This window comes from Narcine bancroftii, chromosome 8, assembly GCF_036971445.1.
Source record: "Narcine bancroftii isolate sNarBan1 chromosome 8, sNarBan1.hap1, whole genome shotgun sequence".
Taxonomy (NCBI): Eukaryota; Metazoa; Chordata; class Chondrichthyes; order Torpediniformes; family Narcinidae; genus Narcine; species Narcine bancroftii.
In genome coordinates, this window is record NC_091476.1 from 176,433,512 (window position 1) to 176,460,462 (window position 26,951).

General features: G+C 43.3%; 1 protein-coding gene across 17 annotated transcripts in view; it reads right to left on the bottom strand.

The window, feature by feature from the left end:
- Window positions 1-26,951, bottom strand: part of LOC138741615 (adhesion G protein-coupled receptor B2-like) — a 711,436-nt gene that overhangs the window by 4,233 nt on the left and 680,252 nt on the right. For 14 of the 17 annotated variants that reach the window (XM_069895953.1, XM_069895952.1, XM_069895951.1 and 11 more), the window contains 2 exons: window positions 14,124-14,228; window positions 61-114 (listed from right to left, as the gene is read on the bottom strand). In XM_069895953.1, the coding sequence (XP_069752054.1) occupies window positions 61-114; window positions 14,124-14,228 (159 nt within the window). Of the gene's footprint in view, window positions 1-60; window positions 115-14,123; window positions 14,229-25,228; window positions 25,316-26,951 lie in introns of those variants that run through there. The other 3 variants (XR_011343611.1, XR_011343612.1, XR_011343613.1) reach the window with 2 other exon arrangements.

Sequence of the window (26,951 nt, forward strand, 5' to 3'; positions counted from 1 at the left end):
AAAAGACCCCTGCCTGAAACAGCCCATTCCGTGGTTGGAGGAGCACCAGGTTATACTCACAATTGGCGTGCTCTTTTCAGCTCCTGCTGAAGAAATACTCCATCGTTTTTCCCGCTGGAAGATAAAACGTAAAATGTTGCTCTCTATAGTCACTATAAAGCCCACATTACAAAAAAAAACCAATTAATTTTGTATACATTCAACATCATCTTTCCAGTTCTTCATTTTCCCAGCAGAATCCATTCAGTAGAGATTCCAGTGCAGCAGGCAGCCTAGCCAAGCCCATATTATACCCACCCTTGCACTTTGCAGTAGATGCTGCAACACATGAATCTGGAGTCAAAACCTGCAGAGATTCCACACCTCATCTCTACAATGTACAAACGAAAATCTATTACTATTTGACAGAATTAGCCACAGGAGTAATCTGCACATTCGAGCTGCCTCATTTCAGCTGTAAATAAGAAAGCATGTTTTGTAGAATTCTTGCTGCACATGTAGACTCTCTCCTTTAAATGAAGTGGATATTGGGTCATTAAGAATGAATGTGAACATCCCTTCATCTCTGCCTTCATCTCGATCCAGGGCTGTAAACAGACCTTCCAGGTGAGGTTGAACTTTACCTGTATACCATCCAACCTGATCTACTGCATTTGGTGTACTTGGTGTGACCTTGTCTACATCAATTAGACCAGAAGCAGACTGGGTGACAGCTTCACTGAACACCTATGGTCTGTGTGTGGGTCTCAGCTTGAGCTTCCTGTAGCCAAACATCGCAATTACCCCAACCATTCCTGCAGTGACATGTCTGTTCTCAGCCTTACCCGTTGTCAGGGCAAAACTTGAGGAACAACATATCACATGAAACATGAAAGTCTGCAGTCACTGTGATTGTGGTAAAAACATAAAAATGGTGGAGGAACTCAGCAGGTCCCGTAGTATCCATAGGAGATAAAGTCCTATGACCAACATTTTGGACCTAAGCTCTTTGTCAAGGTAGGGCTCAAAACATGGATTATATAATCTCTACTTCCAAGGACGTTATGATACCTCCTGATTACTTCCAGCTTTTTTCATGCTAGAACAACATATATTTTCCCTTAATGTCTTGAACATTAAGTTTTGTAATTTTAGGTAACCCTACCTATCTTTTCTTTATCTATTCCTTTCTGTCTCCCCTCCTCGTGTGTCTCTCACTTCCCTTCCCCAATGGTTTCTCCCTCTAGTAGTCCCTCTTCCTCCCCTAGATTCTGTCCTATGGCCTCTCCCCCAGCTTTTTTCTTTCTTTTTCACTGATTCTATCTCATTTGATGAAGGGTTTTGACCCAAACAGTCAGTGACTATTTTTATCAATCGACGCCGTCTGGCCTACTGAATTCCTCCAGTAGTTGTTTGTCTGCTCAAGATTCCAGCATCTGCAGCTTTTTGGGTTTCTCTGCAGAATTAAACATTTGACTCACGATGTCTGAGCTAAAGATGATGCCCAAATTAAACTAAAACTCTGCTGCTGGGCATGTGATACAAATCCCACTTTCCCCTGCACATTCCTGTATGTATCCCGAAGCTTCTTAAATGCCACTATTATATCTTCTACCACCACTACCCCTGACAGCCCGTTTTAGACACCTTCTACTGAGTGTGTAAAAACACTTGCCCCGCACATCTCCTTTGAACTTCCACCCCACTCACCTTAAACCAGAATTAGAATCAAAATTTACTGAATTGTCATAAACATGTACATGTATCAAATTGTGAAAAATAACTTTTAAAAAATAAATAAATCAGTGCAAAGGAAGAGAAAAGTGAGTATCTGTGGTTCATTGTCCATTCAGAAATCTGATGGCGGAGGGAAAGAAGCTGTTTTTGGACTGTAGGCATCTGTACCTCCACCCCAATGGTAGCAGTGAGAAGATGGCACGGCCTGGTGATGAGGGTCCTTGAGGAGAGAGGCTGCTTTCTTGAGACACCACATTTTGCAGATGTCATTAATGGAGTGAAGCCCATGATGGCAATGGCAGAGTTCATGACTCCACACCAGACAGTGATGGAACCAGTCAGAATGCTATCCATGGTACATCTGTAGACAATTTCAAGAGTCTTTGGTGACATCCTAAATCTCGTCAAATTCCTCATGAATTACAGCTGCTGGCGAGCCTTCTTCATGATTGTATCGACATGGAGGCCCCAGGATAGATCTTCAGAGATGTTGAAGTTCAACTTTAAACCCTCCTGCAAATCTTGCTCCAGAATATGGGTGCATTTCCAGTTTAGCTATAAGACATTCTTCTTGTACAGGTCCCAATTATAGTAGTTAGCACCAACTTCTACTGTGATGAAATGCCTCAAGAGGCTGGTCATGGCCAGAATTAATCCACTGCAATTCACCTATTGTCACAATCGCTCCACAGCAGTTACAATATCGCTGGCTCTCCACTCAGCTCTGAATTGCCTCAAAAACAGCAACTTCATAGATACGGCCGCTCTTCATCAACAACAGCTCAGCCTTCAATACCATTATTCCCTCAGAAGCTACAAGCTCTAGGCCTCTGTACTCACCTCTGCAACTGGATCCTTGACTTTCTCATCAGAAGAACCCAGTCAGTACAAATTGGAAACCATGTGTCCTCCTCACTGATTATCAACACAGGCACACCCCAAGGATGTGTGCTTAACCCACTGCTCTACTCATTATACACAACACAACTGTGTGGCCAGGCACAATTCCAATGCTATCTACAAGTTTGCCGATGACACCACAGTGGAATGCAGAATCATAAACGGCAATGAGGAAGTGTACAGGAGGGGGATCGATCAGCTCGTTGAGTGGGTAACGACGACAACCTTGCGCTCAACTTCAGCAAAACCAAGAAATGATTGTGGACTTTAGGAGGAAGTCAGGGGAGCACGACCCAGTCCTCATCGAGGGCTCAATATTGGAGAGGGTCAAGAATTTCAAATTCCTGAATGTCAACTTCTCTAAGGATCTGTCCTGGAGCCTCCATGTTGACGCAATCACAAAGAAGTCTCACCAACGCCTATACTTTGTGAGGTGTCTGAGGAGATTCTGTATGTCACAGAAGACTCCTGTAAACTTCAACAGGTGGATCGTGGAGAGCATTCTGGCTGGTTGCATCGCTGCCTGCTATCGAGATGCCAACTCTCAGGACAAGAATAAATTCCAGAGGGTTGTTAACTTGGCCTGCGACATCACAGGCACCAGATGTCACTCCATCACGGATATGAGGTGGTGTCTTAAAAAAGCAGCCTCTATCCTCAAACACCCCCACCACCCAGGCCAAGCCCTCTTAACTCTGCTACCATCAGGGAAAAGGTACAGGGGCCTAAAGAAGAACACTCAGCGGCACAAGGGCAGCTTCTTCCCCGCTGCCATCAGATTACCGAATAATCAAAGTACTCCCTTACTTTGCATGCAGATTTTTTAAATTTATTATAGTGATGTCGTAAGATGGCTATAATATAAATGTTTACACTAGGATGCTGCCATAAAACCCTGAATTTCATGACTTCTTCTTGACAATGTATCCGGATTTTGATTTGGCCTGGAGAGAGCCCAATGACCTCCCCTCCTGTACCAACTGCTTATCCACATGTTAGGCTGTACTTTCCTCTTATTTCCTGCCTCGCTGGCATGAGCCCTGAGATAGCAGCTCCAGAAGACCATTATACTAAAGACTATTTATGCACCAGTAGACCCATCAAAGGCATGAAATTAATGTGGACGTATGACCAAACTACTTGCTGTTAGAACTACTGAGTATGCCAGTATGGATAATATTGTGCAAGTTTTTGGTATCAAACAAATATTATGCCTGAAATTCAAGCTGTTGGTAATGAGGTTACAACCATCAGATGAATTCACCCAATGAGTTTTTCAGTAATAGTCACAAAGTAAAGGTCTGAGCCTCTTAATTGGGATGAAGGATCAGTCATTTTTTTTTAATCAAAAATTTTTCATTATAGATTTGACGATAACAACTTAAATCTTCCTGAATTTGTCAATCATCCTTGGCAAATCTTTCCTCATTCTGGTCCATGCTTACCTTGTTAGTCAGCATCCCGGGGTCCATAGGCTGGCCGCAGCCATCTTGGTTCCTGTGTGCATGCAGGTCTTCGGTTGGTGCATGCGCGGTGGGTTCACTTATTGGAGTTCAGTTGGTGTATGCATGAAAGTTAAGCACCTAACGATATTGAATTCGTGCCTTTAACTGTCCATGCACCCACCAAAGACGCACATGTGAACAGGAATCAAGTTGGCTGAGCCCAACCTATGGACCCTGCGACGCTGACTAACAAGGTAAGTATGGACATTTGACTCTTACATGCCCTGTATCCCTGTTATAGTTTGTCCAATAAAAACGTAATCCCTGTAAATTTTATATTTAAAAAACAATTTCAGTCGTATGTATGGATGGATGCAAGTCGCAAGTTGGGGAGTACCTGCATACTGATTTCATTTCATTTCATTTGCTGTTCTGTTTATATAATCATTCTAATTGACGCTGAAGTGGCCCTCTACTTTTGGAAGGTGAATTCCTGCGCGGCGAATGGGGCACATTGCTAAGTGACAAGATCTTTAGCTGATGACTTGGCTCTCTCTTTCTCGTCGGGTGCATGTCTCTGATTACCAATGCCCTGATAAAACATGCTTTTGGGAATGAAAACTCATAGTTGGAATAATTCACACACAAACTCCAAATGGTTTCTCACAAATAAACCTCAAAAATCACAAATAAAATATCAGTTGAATTGTGGATCAATTACAAGTACACTACAAATTGATGCCACACTAACGTCACAAATCACGTCATGTTTGGCTGTCAAAACATTTCAAAGAATGCACATCAATTTAAATGACTGAAAACTTGTGAATACCAATGGTTACATTTACAAAGCTGCTTTGAATCAAGGTAACAAATGTCAAGAAAAGAAACAAAATTGAGAGAACAGGAGGACAGCCAGGGAAAGAATCTCACTGCTGAGGGACTAAAGGGGTAATTTATGCACAGAACTGGGATATGGGTGAAGACTTCTCATCTGTGTTCACCAAGAAGCAGGATGAGGGGTAAGTGCATGATATGGAGAAGGTCAGTATTAAGAAGTTTATCATCATCTGACTGTACATATCTTTCTTTGGCTTGGCTTTGCGGACGAAGATTTATGGAGGTGGTAAAAGTCCACGTCAGCTGCAGGCTCGTTTGTGGCTGACAAGTCCGATGCAGGACAGGCAGACACGGTTGCAGCGGCTGCAGGAGAAAATTGGTTGGTTGGGGTTGGGTGTTGGGTTTTTCCTCCTTTGCCTTTTGTCAGTGAGGTGGGCTCTGCGGTCTTCTTCAAAGGAGGTTGCTGCCCGCCAAACTGTGAGGCGCCAAGATGCACGGTTTGAGGCATTATCAGCCCACTGGCGGTGGTCAATGTGGCAGGCACCAAGAGATTTCTTTAGGCAGTCCTTGTACCTTTTCTTTGGTGTACCTCTGTCACGGTGGCCAGTGGAGAGCTCGCCATATAACACGATCTTGGGAAGGCGATGGTCCTCCATTCTGGAGACGTGACCCATCCAGCGCAGCTGGATCTTCAGCAGCGTGGACTCGATGCTGTCGACCTCTGCCATCTCGAGTACTTCGACGTTTGGGATGAAAGCGCTCCAATGGATGTTGAGGATGGAGCGGAGACAACGCTGGTGGAAGCGTTCTAGGAGCCGTAGGTGGTGCCGGTAGAGGACCCATGATTCGGAGCCGAACAGGAGTGTGGGTATGACAACGGCTCTGTATACGCTTATCTTTGTGAGGTTTTTCAGTTGGTTGTTTTTCCAGACTCTTTTGTGTAGTCTTCCAAAGGCGAGTCTGTTGTCTATCTCATTGTCGATCCTTGCATCTGATGAAATGGTGCAGCCGAGATAGGTAAACTGGTTGACCGTTTTGAGTTTTGTGTGCCCGATGGAGATGTGGGGGGGCTGGTAGTCATGGTGGGGAGCTGGCTGATGGAGGACCTCAGTTTTCTTCAGGCTGACTTCCAGGCCAAACATTTTGGCAGTTTCCGCAAAGCAGGACGTCAAGCGCTGAAGAGCTGGCTCTGAATGGGCAACTAAAGCGGCATCGTCTGCAAAGAGTAGTTCACGGACAAGTTTCTCTTGTGTCTTGGTGTGAACTTGCAGGCGCCTCAGATTGTACATATACAATCCAATGAAACGGTATTTCTCTGGATCACGGTGCACACTCAATACAGAGACAGTTGCATATGTCTGCAGCCACCTCCTGTGAAGAACGCAGAGCCCACCGCACTGAAAAAAGGCAAAGGAGGAAAAACCCAACACCCAACCCCAACCGCTGCAACCGTGTCTGCCTGTCCCGCACCGGACTTGTCAGAAGAAGTCATGAACCTCAGTCACCGGCACTGTAGCAGCATTGCACTAGCCGCTGCACCATCTGTGCTGCCGTTTATGCCAACTGTGCCACCTTTTTGAAGTTTGAACATTCAGAACACTACACAAGGAGCAGATATGACCTACCAAAAGCCATCTCCCGGGAGAAGCGGAGATTCTGGACGCAAATGAATGTTGGGAAACATAGAGACTAATGCAAGGGAGGAACTGAAAGAAATCAGTATCTCTAAGGTCTTGGGGAAATTTATGGGATTGAAGGCAGATAAATCCCAAGGGCCTGATAATCTACATCCTAGGGTACTCAAGGAAGTGGCCATTCAGATAGCAGATGCTTGAAGAATTATTTTCCAGAACTCGATAGACTCAGGATCAGTACCCATGGATTGGAGGGTAGCTAATGTTACCCCACTATTTAAAAAGGAGGGTAGAGAAAAAGCGGGGAATTATCGGCCTGTGAGCCTTACATCAGTAATGGGCAAAATGATGGAATCCATTATTAAGGATGTAATAGCGGAGCATATGACTAGCAGAGAAGGGATCGGACAGAGTCAACGTGTAAGTCGTGCTTGACAAATCTATTGGAATTCTTTGAGATGGTGACAGGTAAAATAGATGGGAGAGAGCCAGTGGATGTGGTGTACCTGGACTTCCAAAAGGCCTTCGATAAGGTACCGCATAAACGACTGGCTTCCAAAATCAAGGGTCATGGGATTGGGGGCAAAGTATTGATGTGGATTGAGAACTGGCTGGCAGGTAGAAGACAGAGAGTTGGGATAAATGGCTCGTTTTCTGAGAGGCAGGCAGTGACCAGTGGGGTACCACAGGGATCTGTACTAGGACCCCAGCTGTTCACAATTTACATTAATGATCTGGATGAGGGGATTGGATGTAATATCTCCAAATTTGCAGATGACACTAAGCTAGGAGGGGTTGTGTGCACGGAAGAGGGGGTCAGGAAGCTCCAGTGTGATTTGGATAAATTGAGGGACTGGGCAGATACATGGCAAATGCACTACAATGTGGATAAATGTGAGGTTATCCACTTTGGTAATACAAACCGGAGGGCAGATTACTATTTGAATGGCAATAGATTAAGAGATGGGGAAGTGCAGAGAGACCTAGGGGTACTTGTACACCAGTCCCTGAAGGCGAGCATGCAGGTACAGCAGGCGGTTAAAAAGGCAAATGGTATGTTGGCCTTCATATCAAGAGGGTTTGAGTCTAGGAACAAGGATACCTTACTGCAGCTGTACAGGGCCTTGGTGAGACCCCACCTGGAGTATTGTGCGCAGTTTTGGTCACCTTATCTAAGGAGGGAGTGCAGAGGCGATTCACCAGGCTGATACCTGGAATGGCAGGAATGACTTATGAGGAAAGATTGCGCAAATTGGGATTGTACTCGCTGGAGTTTAGAAGATTGAGAGGGGATCTCATAGAGACCTATAAAATTCTGGCAGGACTGGACAGAATGGATGCAGATGGGATGTTTCCAAGGATGGGAAAATCCAGAACCCGGGGCCATGGTTTGAGGATAATAGGCAAACCATTTTGGACCGAGTAGAGGAGGAATTTCTTGACCCAGAGGATGGTGAATCTGTGGAATTCATTGCCACAGAGGGCAGAAGAAGCAGGTTCATTAAATCTATTTAAGAGGGAATTAGATCTATTTCTTCAGTATAAGGGTATTAAAGGTTACGGAGAGAAGGCGGGGACGGGGTACTGAACTTTAAGATCAGCCATGATCTCATTGAATGGCGGAGCTGGCTCGAGGGGTCGAATAACCTACTCCTGCTCCTATCTTCTATGTTTCTATGAAGGATACCCGAGAGCTGTGACAGGGCCTAAATGACATAACCTGCTACAAAACCAAATCCGATGCAATACGAGACAAAGCTTCACTTGCAGACAAGTCCAATGGCTTCTACGCTTGATTTGATCACCAGGACAAGGAAGAGCCATTACGTATCTCCATGAAGATACTCTACTGTTAGCATCCAAATCTGACGTATGGTCTGTCTTCAGGAAGGTGAATCCAAGGAAAGTATTTGGTCCGGTTGGAATACCCGGTCAAGTACTGAAAACCTATGCCGACCAACTGGTCAATATCTTCAACAACTCAGTCTGATAGGGTACTCACCTGTTTCAAATAAGCCTTAATAGTATGGTGCCTGGTGCCTAAGAAGAGTGTGGTAACCTGCCTAAATGACTACCAACCAGTGGCACTCATCCACAGTGATGAAGTGTTTCGAAAGGCTGGTGTTGAATCATATCAGCTCCTGTCTGAGCAATAACCGAGATCTGTTCCATTTTGCCTACCACAGAAGCAGGTCTTTGGCAGATGCCATCTCACTGGCTCTAAACAAAACCCTGGAACACCTGGACAACAAAGATACATGCATCAGGATGCTCTTTATCAACTACAATTTGAAATTCAAAACCAGCGTCCCCTGAAAAACAATCAGTGAACTCCAAGGCCTTGGCCTAGTAGTTACCCCACTGTGCACTGATTTCCTCACCTCCAGATCTCAGTGTGGATTGGCAAGAACATCTGCTCCACAATTTCCATCAGCACCATACCACCAGAGGGCCGCGTACTTAAAGCACTTATCCCCCTGCTCTACTTGCTTTAAACTTACGACTGCGTGGCTTGGTATGACAACATCATTTACAAATTTTCTGATGGTACCTTTCAGAAGAGGTGGTTGCAGCGGATCAATTTTGTCATTTAAGAGAAGGTTGGATGAGTGCATGGATATGAGGGGATTGGAGGGTTATGGACAGGGAGCGAGTAGGTAGAACTCGTGGAGTTCTCTTAAGTCGGTGCGGACTAGAGGGGCCGAGATGGCCTGTTTCTGTACTGTAATTGTTATATGGCTATACCACAGAATTGGGTTGTATAAAAAAGGAGCAATGAGTCAACATACAGGAGGGAATTTGAAAACTTTGCTGAACAACCACCTCCCACTTAATGTCACTGAAACCAAGGAGCTGATTGTAACAAATGTGTACGATCCAGTGATCACTGGGAATCAAAGGTGGAGAGGGTGAGCAAATTTAAATTCCTGGGAATCACCATCTCAGAGGACCTTTCATGGACCTAACATACTAATGTAATTGTGAACAAAGCATGTTAGCTTCTCTACTTGCATAGGAGTCTGTGGAGGTTGGGTACGACATTGGAAACCTCGGGAAACTTCTGCAGATATGTAGTGGATAGTGCACTAACCGGCTACATTACAGTCTGGTAGGAGGTTACCAAAACCTGAGTGGAAAGCCCTGCAAAAGTTAATGGACACATGTAAAACTCTCCCCACCAACAAGAAAATCTTCATGAATGCTGCCAGGGAAAGCAGTAGCAATCATTAAGGACCCACACCCCTCAGGACGTGTTCTGTTCTTGCTGCTACCATCATGAAGGAGGAAGAGATGCCACAAGCCTCATAACACTAGGCTCAGGAAGAGTTGCTACGCCTCCACCACAGTCTCCTAAACAATACTCGGAGACTCAAAATGGCTCTTACCTTACACATTATTTATTACTGAATATTTATTGTTTTTATACTTAGAGTTAGTTTGTTTATGTCTTTCTTTGTTTACATTTTTCTCTTTTGTATGGATAAGTAGAAATTCTGCTGCGTCCTTGGGAAAATAAATCTCAGAGTTGTATGTGACGCCATGTATGTATTCTGGCAATAAATTTGAACTCTGTAGGACTACTGCTCCAATGCTTTGCAGCTGCCAGACAGGGTGCTCCTGTAAGAGGTTGTCAAGATGGTGGCCAGTAGCCTTGCCCTCATCAATCCCCTTAGAAAATGTAGACACTTTGTGCTCTCCACTTTCTCCACAATGGAACCAGTGATGTAATGGAGAATGGTTGAGCTCCGGCCTCCAGTGGTCCATAATTATCTCCTTTGTCTTGTCCATGTTGAGACTCAGGTTGTGGTTCTCCCACCATTTGATGAACCTCCCAACCTTCTCTCTGCAAAGCAATTTCTCATTGAGGCCAATAAGTCCAACTACTGTTATCATCCTCAAACTTGATGATTCTGTTTAAACGGAGTCTGACAGTGCACTCGTGAGTCAGCCACGTGAATGATAGTGGACCAAACACACAGCTCTGAGTGCTCAGCGACTGGGACTTAGATCTTAGGACGAGTCGTTCGACGTCATGGGAAATACAAGATTGGATAAATACCCAGGGCTGGATGATTTCTATCCCACAATACTATGGGAAGCATGAATTGAGAGCACTAGTGTCCCGATAAAGATTTTTCCTTCTTTGTTTGGCACAGGTTAGCTGAACCAGGAAACTGAAGAATGGCTCATTTTGTCCTTTTATTTAAGAAGGACCTCAGGGATAATCCAGGTAATGACAGGTGAAATTTCGGAGAAAATGCTAAGGGACAGGATATCTTGCCTCACCAATTTGATTGAGTATTTTTTGGAGAACATCGATGAAGTCAGGGTGATCGACACTGTCCAGGTAGATTTTAGTTAGGCACTTGACAAGATCCCATATGGTAGGTTGATCCAGAAGATGAAAAGAATTATCACCATGGACAAAAATCAGCCAAGGAGCCATTTTTTTTGCTGCACAATTCTATTTGTGTCTTCAAAGTCAAAGGACAAATGCAATGAATATTACAATAAATTAATAGTTAAAAAATAAATCTGTATGAATTTAAAGCTAACAAAACTAATTGTTTTTGTTTAAATTTTACTTGAGATGAACAGTAATTTGGGCTAAATGCCAGAGCTCTGGTTTTAACTTTTGAATATGATTGAAGTTTGTGGATGTTCTGATCCTGGTGACATTTTATACCCTAGAGTTCCACTTCTACATCCATATTTTATAAATATGTAACAGATGCATTGAACTGGAAGTCCTGAAAAAAGTTGGGTAGAGTAATATTGGGCAGAAAGGAGGATGAGTGGGGAATATATACTAAATGAGAACGTCGAATTACGGTAGACAGTGGCTTCATGAAAATAAAACGATTCAAATGCCTCTCTCCCATAAACCACTGACTTCAAGTCCAGATTTATTGTTCTGTAATCAGACTAATTTCATGGAGCATCTAAATTCTGACAAAAATATAATGGAAATTGTATACAAGGCAGCTAACTTAATTGTTATAGCAGAAAAGGTCATTTAACCCATCAAATCCATACCAACTCCCAGCAGAGCATTCCATCAGTCACTTTCCTTCCTCTTTTCAAATGATCCTGCAACTTATTCTTGCTTACATGCACATCAATTCCTAGGTTCTTCCTCCTGCAGTCGCAGCAGGTGCCCCTCTACCTGCACCTCCTCCCTCCCTCACCACTATCCTAAACACGCCATCCAAGTGAAACAAAATTCACGAGCGCCTCCTTCAATCTCATCGACTCCATTTGGTGCTGCAGGTGTGGCCTCCTCTGTATTCATGAGACCAAACAAGACATCGGGAACATCTTGTATAGAATCTGTGCTCTGTCCAGTAGCCACATATCATCCAACTCCACCCCGTAAGACTCACCTGACCCCTTTTATTCCTCTTGCCTCTCTTTTTGTGTTTGCAACTGCCAATCAACCACCACTCTTCTTCATTCCACGCTGGTTCATCAATCTTCCACTGGCCCCAGTTTAGCTCCTCCTATCCTGTCTACACTACACTGACTATCTCTGCACCCTCAAGCCCCTTTCACACTTGCAAGTGGTCCCAGGAATTAACGGCTAATAAGCCTTAAAAGGATCTAGTATGAAACTAAATTCTTCTCAACGCCAGCATGAGATGACATGATCTCACGCCAGGGATTGACGGCCTTGACCCTTAGTACAATCCCCAGTGTCTGCTGATGCCAGCATTGCACTTGGGCAAGTGTAGAATGGCCAATTGAATTCTGGGATAGAAATGACCCAAGTTTTTGCATGAGTGCAGGAACATGAAGGAAGAAAAGATTAAAATGAGGGTATAAACTTTGCCGTGGGTAAGTTGCAGCAGGACAGAGAGGAAATAAATAGCAATAGTGGACAATTTTTTAAACAGCGTGGGAAAGTTGGTAGCACTATAGCGCAATTTATAAAGACTGTGGAGGAAAAAGTGACCTGACTTCCCAGAAGGCCGTGTGGCAGAGAAACCCCTCCATGAGTGCTCTGTGCATGCAGCCATGCATACAGCCCTTTCTTTGCTGCACTGCATTCTGGGAGGGCAGGTCCACCATTGGTTTTTCCCCATGGTATCTCTAAATTGTGCACAATAGCGCTACCAACTTTCCCACACCTTTTAAAAATTGCATGCCATTGTTGTTTATTGCTAGCGCTTTCCCACAGTCCCTTATAAAGGTTTCTATACATTGGAACAACAACAGGGTCTGAAGGGCTCAAACATAAAGCTTAATCACTCGATGTGTCATGATGTCACCAGTAGAAGGTAGAACAGTCCTAACCCTGGGGATGGCTCCTTGCAGGTGTGTAAACATTCAGTGTCCCAGTTAGGAGTGATCAAGTGTGAAAAGCCAAACCCCATTCCTACCCCGGGACACTGAACGGCCAATTTAGTGGGATCCAAGTGTAACAGGGGCTTCATTCTTGATGAAGGGATCTGCCTCAAAACATTTTCTCTCGCGGATACTGCTCGACCCGCGGAATTTCTCAAACAAATCGTTTATTGCTCCAGATTCCAACATCCACATTATCCTTTGTATCTCTAGCTTTGAAAATGTATATGATCCTCTATATTTTTATGTTTTCTTCTGGTAGATTTAGTAGTTTGCCTGTGTTATTATTTACTTACCTTCATGAAACACGTGACTTACATTAATTGTTATATTTAACTTGCAAAAAGTAATTGATCTGGAATGTTGTAAATTGTGTAAGAAGCTAGTTCCCTCAACCATTTCAATCACATCAATTGAGCGCTTTGGCTAAAGTTTGGGAATTCAAGTGGATGACTGGAACTTAGTAAAGGAGGAGGGGTTCAGGATGATATTGATAATGGAATGGATTCCTGCAATAAACAGGAGCTTATGGGTGCAAAGGTAAAGGGGTGGAAATAGCCTTCAATCAGAGACTTGGTAGAGGCCAAGGCCTTTAATTAGTTCCCTTTTTGTGGCCAAGTGCATCGATTTTTCCTCTGCTCCATATCAATGGGCCACTTGTAAAGAGAGTTAAGATTAAGTTCAAGTTTGTGCTGGGAGATCTGGCACTTAAGTAGAATAGTTAGAATATTAATCTTATCCTTGTTATTTAAAGGGAGATTATGTGATAAATTTGAACTAATTCTGCAGAAGTTTTACAAAATAAATTTAAAATGAAGTAAATATTTTCTCTGCAACACAAATTAAGATGCAAGTAGTTAAAAATTGATTCTGTGCTGCATCTACTCCTGGGGAGGTTGAATGATCCTGTAGTTAGTTTAGAAATGCAGACAGAATTAATCTTATTTGTGAAGGAGAGGAAATCTAAACCGGAAAAGCTTTTAGAAAGTTTGCTGCAATAACTTAAAAAGCACCGAGACCATTTTGCATGATGCATTTCGTCATGTACAGAGTCTCCTCAATGTCTACCCTTTAGTTAGCCATCTATCCATTTTGGCCATGATGGAGTCTTGTCAGAAACTTCAATAATTACCTTGGAGATCCATGTCATCATTAATTAAAATACTACTAGATGAAATATAATACAAAGTCTTGAGACAGGTTCAATACAACCATAATAGAACTTAAATAAATAAATCTTTACCTTGAATCCTGAGAGTTCAGGTTCTCGACACCTGTCCAATGTGTGGAATTTCTGGTTTAGTTCATTATAGAGTTCTGAGTGACGTTTTCTTGTGTGCATGACTTTCTGTGAAACAGAATGAGGCAGGAAAATTACAACACTGACTGTGAAACTGAATCGTACATCCCCCCAGGCAGAACAAAGACTGTCTGGTCCTCACTGTCTATCCACCAGCCTCTGCATCCAACGCATTATCTTCTAACTTTTCATAACATAACATAACATAACAACAATTTACAGCACGGAAACAGGCCATTAGGCCCTTCTAGTCCGCACCGAACCAAACACCCCTCTCTAGTCCCACCTCCCTGCCCAATGCCCATAACCCTCCATCTTCTTCTCATCCATATACCTGTCCAACCTTTTCTTAAATAATACAATTGACTCCGCCGCCACTATCTCTCCTGGAAGCTCATTCCACACGTCTACCACTCTCTGAGTAAAGAAGTTCCCCCTCATGTTACCTCTAAACCTCTGCCCCTTAATTCTTAACTCATGTCCTCTTGTTTTAATCTTTCCTCCTCTTAACGGAAATAGTCTATCCACATCAACCCTGTCTATCCCTTTCATAATCTTAAATACTTCTATCAAATCCCCTCTCAACCTTCTACGCTCCAAAGAATAAAGACCTAATCTGTCCAATCTCTCCCTATACTCTAGATGCTTAAACCCAGGTAACATTCTGGTAAACCTTCTCTGCACTTTCTCCACTCTGTTTATATCCTTCCTATAATTAGGCGACAAGAACTGCACACAGAACTCCAAATTAGGCCGCACCAAACGTCTTATACAGTCTCAACATCACCTCCCAACTCCTATATTCCATGCAATGATTGATAAAGGCCAGCATACTAAAAGCCTTCTTCACCACCCTATTCACGTGAGTTTCTACCTTCAGGGAACGATCTTTCTGCTCTTCTGTATTCCTCAATGCTCTCCCATTTACCACGTATGTCCTGTTCTGATTCTTCTTACCAAAATGAAGTACCTCACACTTATCAGCATTAAATTCCATCTGCCATTTTTCAGCCCACTTTTCTAAGCAGCCCAAATCCCTCTGCAATCCTTGAAAACCTTCTTCATTATCCACTATTCCACCTATCTTAGTATCGTCTGCATATTTACTAATCCAATTTACCACCCCATCATCCAGATCATTAATGTATATAACGAACAACAATGGGCCCAATACAGATCCTTGAGGCACACCACTGGTCACCGGCCTCCAACCTGACAGACAATTATCCACTACCACTCTCTGGCCTCTCCCTTTCAGCCAATGTTCAATCCATTTGACTATCTCAAAATTTATACCTAAAGACTGCACCTTCCTAACTAACCTTCCTTGTGGTACCTTATCGAAGGCCTTACAATAAGGCCTTATTGTCTATATGTTGTCCATATAGACAACATCCACTGCGCTACCCTCATCCACATTCCTAGTCACCTCTTCAAAAAATTCAATCAGATTGGTCAAACGTGACCTTCCTCCCACAAATCCATGTTGAGTGCTCCTGATCAGACCCTGTCTATCCAGATGTTTATAAGTACTATCTCTAAGAATTTTCTCCATTAATTTACCTACCACAGATGTCAAACTTACAGGCCGATAGTTGCCAGGCTTCCTCCTTGAACCCTTTTTAAATAACGGAACCACATGCACAATGCGCCAATCCTCCGGCACTATCCCCATATCTAATGACATTTGGAAAATTACCGCCAGAGCCTCTGCTATTTCCTCCTTCACTTCTCTCAATGTCCTGGGGAAGATCCCGTCTGGTCCCGGAGACTTATCCACCTTTATATTCTTCAAAAGCCCTAAAACTACATCTTTTGTAATCTCTATATTCCCCATATTTACCCAATTTGCTTTTTTTATCTCACATCTCCCAATATCCTTCTCCTTAGTGAATACCGAAGAAAAGAAACTGTTCAATATCTCCCCCATTTCTCTAGGCTCCACACACAGTTTTTCGCTCTGATTCTCTAAGGGACCAATTTTGTCTCTAACTTTCCTTTTACCATTAACATATTTGTAGAACTCTTTTGGATTAGTTTTCACCCTGCTTGCCATAGTTTCCTCGTACCTTCTTTTAGCTTTCCTAATTCCTCTCTTAAGATTCCTCTTACATTCAATGTATCTTTCAAACATCCCCTTAACTCCATGCTTCTTATATCTAATGTATGCCTCCCTTTTTCTTCGAACCAAGTTTCCAATATTCCTTGAAAACCACGGATCTCTCAAACCTTTTGCCCCTCCTTTTAACCTAACAGGAACATAAAGCTTTTGCACTCTCAAAATCTGATCTTTAAAAGACTTCCATCTCCCTACTACATCCTGCCTATAAAACAAATTGTCCCAATCCACACCCTGCAAGTCCTTTCGCATCTCCTCAAATCTAGCTTTTCCCCAATCAAAAACCTCAACCCTTGGCCCTGACTTCTCTCTTTCCATAATGACATTGAAGCTGATGGCATTATGATCACTGGACCCGAAGTGCTCGCCAACACTAACCTCCGTCACTTGAGCCATCCCATTTGCCAATAGTAGATCTAACACTGCTCCTTCTCTGGTTGGCACCTCTACATATTGTTGTAAAAAACTATCTTGCACACATTTCACAAACTCTAACCCATCCAGTCCTTTCACAGAATGTGTTTCCCAATCTATATGTGGAAAATTAAAATCTCCCATAATTACAACCCTGTGCTTATCACAAATATCTACTATCTCCCTACAGATTTGCTCCTCTAGGTCTCGGTCCCCTCCGGGTGGTCTATAATACACCCCTACAAGTGTAACCTCTCCTTTCCTACTCCTCAGTTCCACCCAAATAGCCTCCGTGGATGTGCCCTCTAATCTATCCTTCCTCGGCACCGCTGTAATATTTTCCCTGACAAGCAATGCAACCCCACCTCCTCTTGCCCCTCCGACTCTATCACACCTAAAACAACGAAACCCAGGGATATTCAGCTGACAATCACATCCCTCCTGCAACCATGTCTCACTAATCACTACCACATCATACTTCCAAGTATCAATCCACACCTTCAGCTCATCCACCTTTTTTTACAATACTCCTGGCATTAAAATATATGAATTTCAGAGATTTCCCAATTTTTAATCCCTGTTTTCCCTCATCTTTAATAACAACATTATTTACTTTTCCTGCCAATTGCCCTTCATCTTCTTCCAGAGCATTTCCCTTCTCTATCACCTGCCCATCCATATTCAAATACTTACTACAAACTTTCTTTGTTTGCATTCTAACCTTCTCCTTACTGCTCTGTACTATTTTGTTCCCTCCCCCCAACCATTCTAGTTTAAAGGATCCTGAGTAGCCCACCAATTTTAATATGATCCTACCACCAGCAACATCTCCTCCCCACCATCCTTGCATAGAGATCAGTCTCTCTTAGATTCCTTCATTTGCTCTACTCTCTCCACACATCCTTCCACTCCCTTAGACACGTCCAGGTGTAACCACATAAAGTGCAAAACCTGCCCCTACATCTCCCCCGTCATCTTCATCCAGGGCCACAAAAAGAGCTTCAAGGTGAGGCAGAGCTTTACATGCACATGGTCCAACCTCATCTACTGATTTGGGTGTACCCAATGTGGACTCCTCTACGTCGATGAGACGAAATGCAAACTGAATGACACTTTGCCAAACACTGCACTCTCTGTGTGGGTCCAAACTTGAGCTTCTTGCAGCCAAAAATTTTAATGCCCTTCAGCATTCCACAAATATATCTGTGCTTGGCCTGTGACAGATTATGCTATATTTATATAGATAAGTTTTAAAGGAGATAAATTGTGTTTTTTTTTAAAGTGTAGGTCATAAACAAACACAAACACTTCACAACAGAGATCTCATTTAAAATGCCAGAGTTCTGCTCAAGCCAGACAGTCCAGGCTCCCAGTGCCTTTGTAAATGGAAAATGCTTTGCTGAAGGACTTCACAAGAAGTGTTAATTGGATATGCTGTGGAGTAATGAATTATTGTTTTGGAAAGCAAGAGATGAACAGACTCAGAAGATTGGGTCCGGTGCCACAATCTGTCTGAATGTAGTTTGCTGTTCTAAGATGGTCATGTGGTTGAAGAGAGAGAGAGAGAGAGAGAGAGAGAGAGAGAGAGAGAGAGAGAGAGAGAGAGAATTAATTCAGTTCTACAGTTCAGCAGGCAGCTGGGACTGGAACAAGACAAGTGGCTTTTGGAAGCTCGTTTGACACCTCATTTTGAAGACAGGTTGTGAGTTTTTAGTTCAGCCTGGTCAAAGCCCTTGTGATCTGTAAAAGAGGAGAGGACTGGCTGCATAATGTTTCACTTGAAATAAGGGAAACAAAAAGGAACTCTTTGGTGACCTGAAAGAAAAATGTTATCACCCGGAAAACCCTGATGGGGCAAGTTTCTTCGGGAAGATCGGAAGGAATCAGTTGTGCGTATCCAACTAGCAACACACCTCTCTCTGAAAACCAACAAAAACCATTGACCTTTCAAGCACCAAATCCTGGTGAAGATTCATAAATATTAAATTCTGTGCACAGTAGAAGAATTGCCTGATACTGGTGAACTTAGAAGAATGAGAAGTGAGATTGGACTGTGAATCAAAGAATTTTTCTGAACTTATACACACATTACTTATACACACATTACAGACACGTGTGCATAGAATTAGAAGGGGGGTAAGTTAATTAGAAGGGGGGTAAGTTAATAGTATTAAGTTAGAGTTTGATCCTGTTTTCATGTTTAAAGATAATTAAAAGCAACTTTTGTTTAAGTAACCATTTGTCTTGGTGAATTTCTATTGCTGCTGGGTTTTGGGGTCCTCTGGGCCTCGTCCATTGTCAAGCATCCTATTCCCCCTGGACAGCTATAAATCCAATAGCATGAATATTGATTTTTAAAAAAAATCCGCTCGTAACACCCATCTGTCTGGTTCCATTATCTTCATCTCTTCCTTACCTGCAGCTGTTCTTACATTTCTAATTTTCTCCTCCACCTCTCATTGATCTCTTCCTCTTATTGCCTCTCCAGCTCTCCCACCTTCCGTCCATATGCTATCACATCTTGGCCCTTTCCTAGCTCTTCCCCTCCCCCCCCCCCCCTCATGTACGTGGGATCACTCCATTTTTAATATTCGTCTTCATAATGATTTCTAACCCAAACTGTTCACTGACCTTTTCTCTCTATGGATGCTGACCTGACCTGCTGAGATCCTCCCGCAGATCAATGTTTGCTCAAGATTCCAGCATCTGCAGCTTTCATGGTTCTCAATCTTAGTTCCTACCTTTGGGTGCACTTACATGATGTGTTGGGTATTTTTTAATTGAATTTGCTGGACTGGAAATCAAATGGAATATCAGATTTACACTACTCAATTTATACCTTCATTGGAGAGTAAAATTAGGCAAGATATAGGAACTGGTGTTGCAATCAATCTTGCCAGATTTTGGATGGGCAGGTTGAGCTAAAATTGCCTCAGTCAGATGGAGTCATAGAGAGGAGCAGCCCAGGGGTCCACACCCACCCTGCCTTCCCCATCTTTTCCCACTCATCATCCAAGCAATTAAGTGAGTGTCTCAACACCCACCAACTATGGGCAAAACAGGTTAAGGGGACAAAATATTTGCCTGCCTGAAGAATGTAAACTGTTGTACTGTTTCCAATGTAACTGCAAAGCTTCATTCTACCCCTCCAAATGCTCCTGTGTGGCAGAGCCACCATGGCTTGAGTTGAGATAGAGTTCACTACTCAGACTGCCCATGTGGTTGGTTGTGGAGTTAGGAAGAGACTCGTCACAAATTGTTCTGTCGGTGCCTGTGCAGACTTGGCCACAGGAAGGGAGGCAGTGTGTTGGATAGTGACTGGTATGGGAGGCAATAAATGAGAACCGAGCATTTCCTGATATGAGTTCTCATCTGCATATTCCCTTCTTATTGATGGGCCCCTGAAATTCACTAAAGGTAGTGGTCTGATGTTTGTTTTACAAGTTAGATAAATTTCAAACGGCTTTTTTGAGATTAGCTTTAACAGTGGCGAGGAAATGTATAGCTATTCCGTGGAAAGATCAAATGGATCTTAATTTACAAAGATAGCATTTGGAATTGAGATTGTGTATTCCATTGGAGAAGATAAATATTTAATATTTATCCCTTGAATTATAAGTTAAAAGGATTTGGGGCCCATATTTGGACTATTTTAATTTGAAAACATAGGGATAGGGTTTTAAGTGTCACTGAGCTTCCCTATCAGATATTAAATGAATTCTGTTTGGTAATCTCTTTTTTTTGGTGGTTGGGGGTTTTGATGTAGGGTAGAGGGAGGATGTCATTTTGGGTTTGGAGGGGGATTGCGGTTTTTCTTAAGTCTTTTTTCTGTAACCATGTTAAATTTTGATATTGTTATATTCATTCTTTTTGTTTATTTTCTTTCAAATATAAAACATGCAAAAAAAGTTATCCTTGTGTTTCTAAGCAACACCATTCTACTCATGTATGTCAACATCGTCCATCCTCTCTGCAGTCGTGGGCAGTGTGTTTGTCAGTACTTCACATTTGACTTGTTGATCCTTACCAATTTTTTTAAATTGTTGGCCCTGAAGTCAAGTACCTGAACTGATATTGTCAAGTGGACTCTTTATAGCTATCTGTATGGTCACCTCTTATTGCTCAGTGAAGAAGTATGGAGTTGGCAACTGAAAAACAATTCATCAATCTAACAAAATGCACTGGAGTGTGTGTGCCCGCAGTGGAACATGACATAGATAAATTCTGCAAGGTGGGTCCTCAAAAATATTGGCAGCTTTGAGCTTTCATTGTCAGGTGTTCTACTGATGGCTCTTTCATGCTTGAAGGTCTTGGCAATGATAGAAGTAAAAACAAAGCTGGAGAAACTTAGCAAATCAGTGTTTATACAGCAAAGATAAAGATACTTCACCAACATTTTGGGCTTTAGCCCATTAAGGTATGAACAAAAGGTCAGCGAGCACCCAAACAAACTGGTGTCCAGGTTGGTGGGAAGAGGCAGGAAGAGCAGGCACAGGCCCACAGTCAGGAGTTAATAGGTGGATAAGGGATGGAGGGAACACAAGCATACAGGGCAAGGGGGGGGGGGGTGACTGGGAATGGAGAGGGAAGAGGGTGGAGAGCTGGAGGAAAAAGAGGGAGAACAGGGAGTGATCTAGTGGAAACCCGAGAAGTCATCTGGTTGGAGAGTGTCCAACCAGAATATTAGGTGTTGACCCTCCAATTTAAAAGTGGTCTTCATTTGACAGTACTCGAGGACATGGACAGACGTCAGTGCAGGAGTGGGGTGCAGAACTGAAATGGTTGGCCACTGAAAGACCCCAGTTATTGATGTGGACAGAGCAAAGGTGCTCAGTGAAGCAGCCTCCCAGTCTGAATCCAGTGTCTCCAATGTAGAGAAAGCCAAATACTGGCGAGGAAGGAGGGGAAGGACTGGGCCCCAAATACTGGTGATGGAGGAGGGGCGAGTGTAAGAGTGGCACTTCCTGTGGCTGTAGAAGATGCCAAGGGGGCAATTAGTGGGAAGGGCGTCACGGAGGGAGCAGTCAGTGTGGAAGGCAGAGAGGGTTAGATGTGTCTGGTGGTGGGATCATGTTGCAGGTGACGGAAATTGCTGAGGATAATGTGTTAGGATGCAGAGGCTAGTGGGGTGGTAGGTAAGGATGAGGGAATCCCATTTTTGGATCTAGAAGAAAAGGGAGCCAGGGCAGATGGGTAGGAAATGGAAGAGACGTGGGTAAGGGCTGAGTAGAGAAATGACTCTGGAAAAGTAGAGTTACAAGTTATCCATTTGAGAATGATCATATAGATATTGAAATTAAATATCTCAGCACTTCATAGCAAATGTTTATGAGTGAATAGATAAGCTCTCCATTTCCAATGGTCATTGACACCAAAAGGCCTGTGAACTCCAGCATCTTCGACAGTAGTAAGCTTACTGCTCCAGAGGGCCATTTCAGAACCCATCCTTCCTTGTCCTCATTAGCTATGCTCTTTTCTGATGCAGCGAGTGAGATTATGGGTGTATGAGTGATTATAATAGCCTGTATTAGCCTACGAGGCTCTAAAGGCTGTGTACGGCCCCTCACCCCAAGTCCAAAGCCCGCTGCGCAGCTCAGACGGCAAAGTCCTCCTCAGCGACAAGATCTCCATCCTCAACCGATGGTCAGAACACTTCCAATCTCTTTTCAGTACCAACCGCTCAGTCCAAGATTCCGCCCTGCTCCAGCTCCCTCAACAGCCCCTAAGGCTAGAGCTGGATGAGGTTCCCACCCTGGATGAGACATATAAGGCAATCGAACAACTGAAAAGTGGCAAAGCAGCAGGTATGGATGGAATCCCCCCAGAAGTCTGGAAGGCTGGCGGCAAAACTCTGCATGCCAAACTGCATGAGTTTTTCAAGCTTTGTTGGGACCAAGGTAAACTGCCTCAGGATCTTCGTGATGCCACCATCATCACCCTGTACAAAAACAAAGGCGAGAAATCAGACTGCTCAAACTACAGGGGAATCACGTTGCTCTCCATTGCAGGCAAAATCTTCGCTAGGATTCTACTAAATAGAATAATACCTAGTGTCGCTGAGAATATTCTCCCAGAATCACAGTGCGGCTTTCGCGCAAACAGAGGAACCACTGACATGGTCTTTGCCCTCAGACAGCTCCAAGAAAAGTGCAGAGAACAAAACAAAGGACTCTACATCACCTTTGTTGACCTCACCAAAGCCTTCGACACCGTGAGCAGGAAAGGGCTTTGGCAAATACTAGAGCGCATCGGATGTCCCCCAAAGTTCCTCAACATGATTATCCAACTGCACGAAAACCAACAAGGTCGGGTCAGATACAGCAATGAGCTCTCTGAACCCTTCTCCATTAACAATGGCGTGAAGCAAGGCTGTGTTCTCGCACCAACCCTCTTTTCAATCTTCTTCAGCATGATGCTGAACCAAGCCATGAAAGACCCCAACAATGAAGACGCTGTTTACATCCGGTACCGCACGGATGGCAGTCTCTTCAATCTGAGGCGCCTGCAAGCTCACACCAAGACACAAGAGAAACTTGTCCGTGAACTACTCTTTGCAGATGATGCCGCTTTAGTTGCCCATTCAGAGCCAGCTCTTCAGCGCTTGACGTCCTGCTTTGCGGAAACTGCCAAAATGTTTGGCCTGGAAGTCAGCCTGAAGAAAACTGAGGTCCTCCATCAGCCAGCTCCCCACCATGACTACCAGCCCCCCCACATCTCCATCGGGCACACAAAACTCAAAACGGTCAACCAGTTTACCTATCTCGGCTGCACCATTTCATCAGATGCAAGGATCGACAATGAGATAGACAACAGACTCGCCAAGGCAAATAGCGCCTTTGGAAGACTACACAAAAGAGTCTGGAAAAACAACCAACTGAAAAACCTCACAAAGATAAGCGTATACAGAGCCGTTGTCATACCCACACTCCTGTTCGGCTCCGAATCATGGGTCCTCTACCGGCACCACCTACGGCTCCTAGAACGCTTCCACCAGCGTTGTCTCCGCTCCATCCTCAACATCCATTGGAGCGCTCACACCCCTAACGTCGAGGTACTCGAGATGGCAGAGGTCGACAGCATCGAGTCCACGCTGCTGAAGATCCAGCTGCGCTGGATGGGTCACGTCTCCAGAATGGAGGACCATCGCCTTCCCAAGATCGTATTATATGGCGAGCTCTCCACTGGCCACCGTGACAGAGGTGCACCAAAGAAAAGGTACAAGGACTGCCTAAAGAAATCTCTTGGTGCCTGCCACATTGACCACCGCCAGTGGGCTGATAACGCCTCAAACCGTGCATCTTGGCGCCTCACAGTTTGGCGGGCAGCAGCCTCCTTTGAAGAAGACCGCAGAGCCCACCTCACTGACAAAAGGCAAAGGAGGAAAAACCCAACACCCAACCCCAACCAACCAATTTTCCCTTGCAACCGCTGCAATCGTGTCTGCCTGTCCCGCATCGGACTGGTCAGCCACAAACGAGCCTGCAGCTGACGTGGACTTTTTTACCCCCTCCATAAATCTTCGTCCGCGAAGCCAAGCCAAAGAAAAGAATTAGTCCAATGAAGTTCATCTACTTAGTGAAGGCCTCAAGGGCAGAGGAATGGAATGACAAGAGGATGCGAGTGAGTCTCAATGGTAGGAGCCTGGTTGAGGATGTGAGAGCACATTGACAAGATTGGTTGTCCTATACAATGAATAAGGTGTGATGTGATGGAGTAAACTCGACAAACTGGAGTGATGCTCACTAAAGAATTCTGGCGAACATCTAAATCTACTCACTTTGCATGACCTACTTAGGTTAATAAAGGATTTCCTCTCTTGACCCCAGGAAGGTAGCACATTATTCTGCTGATGAACACCGGAAACAAATCCTGGCACATCATCTGATTTCCTCCTTCAGCCTCAACAGCATACAAATGGAGGCAACATTAAATGTGTGGAGTTTTAATAACGGTGATTGCAGACTGCCAATTTGTCCTTATTCCTACCTATACTATGCAGAGTTCACAAAAATTATTCAAGCTGGTTGCATTAAAATGTCACTGATTTTCACACCCCTCCCCCCCCAAGACAATTTCAGCAAATCAATTCAATGACAACCAGCTTCCCATATGCCTCGAGGTTATGACTGGGACCACGAGACACCAAAGATGCGAGAAGCTAATTCTTTCAATTCACGCCAAGGGCATGTTCCTGTCTTCCTCTCCCACTTGTGTGCCCACTGTCCTAGGAAGAGGACAGCTAGATTTGTCAGTTCCTTCTGCTGTAATTGGTGCCGGGTTTTTGCCCAGTTTGGTGATCTGAAGATGTTCTCGGTCTGAAGAACATGTTCAGTGGAAGGCTTTGCAGTTTTACACCATTCCCAAAGAGCAGTATTTTAATTTGTTCGCTTCCTGAAAAATTGGATAATTAAGATTGGCAATTAAACTAAGAGCTAATTATGAAAATGTGTAGACAGTATCAAATCACAGATGCTTAACAAACTTAATTTGAAAGCTGAAATGAACTTGTTCAAACCTTCACTTGTGAAAAAGCACACCCGTCAAGAGAAGTAATATGTGAATCAAAGCTGGTGTGGGAGAAATGAGTTCCTTTTCATTTGATCTGGGGAGAAAAGAATTATAACAATGCAATGGACTCCATCTAAACAAGGCAGGGAAAGGGAAAGCAGTGTACTGGAGGAAGGGGTAAATAGGGAGATTGCAAAAAAAATCTGATTGAATGCGAATCAAACTGATGGCGATGCAGAGTTCACAAAACCACAGGAGCTGAACAGGTAAAGAATTGTTGGAGGCATTCAGCAGGTCCGACAGCATCAATGGATAGAAATGGTCAGTCAACTTTAAGTTGAAACCCTTGATCAAGCTTAAGATAGTATAAGTGAAATTACATATAAAGGGGGAAAAGAAACTGGGGAAGGGGCTCAGAGGTGAGAGTACAAATCTGAAGGTGAAGAGACAGGTAGAAGGAGAAAGCATTAAAAAGTGGGAGTGGGCCTCCTGCTGGCTGTTGATGGAGAGCAGCTTTTTGAAGTTGCTTCCACTTACCTTGCTGTTTCCAACCTTTTGAACTCTGTTCTTAAACTTAATGTTGTTTACTGAATTTATTTAGATTCACAACTGTAACTGTCTTTAACGGCTAAAAGGAATGCTAAAGGAACTAGAAAAGATGATCTTCCTGCTTTGACAACATGTTCTAATGAATTTCAACAATTCATAAAAGAATTCAGAAGGAGTTTAAGCAAAATTGGATTCTTTAAGAAACTTTTGAAGAACATGATAAATGTATTCAAGATAACGAAGGAATCGTTTTGGATGGAAGAGTGGATGATGTGCAAGAGTCATGTAAAATGCTATCAAAGACTAATGAAAAATTGATGCAGAAGAGTATAAACCTTGAAAACAAGCAGAAGTAGTAACTTAGATTATGGGCTTAGAAGTGGGTAACCCATTACCATATTTTCACTCAATGTGCAAATGCATAGAATGTGCAGAAAATAATAAATTGTGTTAAAATATTTGCGTATAACACACACACATGCATATGCCACGTGGATATAGCATTCCAAATTCCGATTGACAAAAGCAATTTGCATTTAATTAGGACATGAGATAAAGCACATACCAGTATATGTCACAGTTAATACAATCAACTTCTCCCAGAGGTGTCAATTGCCCATGATATAGATGATATCCTACTGCAACACATTTAACAAGCTTTGGAGAGGAATCAATTAAATAGATTGAAGGCAGGCTTCAGAGTTAAGCAGGATTTTTAATTCTAATGTTGTCTCAAATCATAGGCACTTGATATGTTAATCTCCTCCCTCAGGGACGGGAATGGGTAATTAACATTGATAAGGTGCAAGGCCCTAGTCAGAATATTCTGTTTATAGGAATACCATGCCATTCAGTACAAAGAGCTATTCCCAAGATCAAGATTTCCCACTCCTGCTATTAATTGTGCCCACTTTCATTGCCACTAATTACAGTCTCATGTTTGCTATAAATTTGTCTTTCCCAAAGCTGCTATAAATTATGCGTGTTCTTTCAATGGCGCTATATTCCCACCCCTGCTATAAATTGCCAGTTTGACTTTCCCATGCCTGCTATTGATTTTGTGCATTCTTTCAACATCTAAAAATGTTCTTGTACAGCATGCACAACACATGGGGGTGATTGGTTTGTAAAATACAAATATAACATTCATTATATGTGTAAAAATACAGCTATATTGTTTG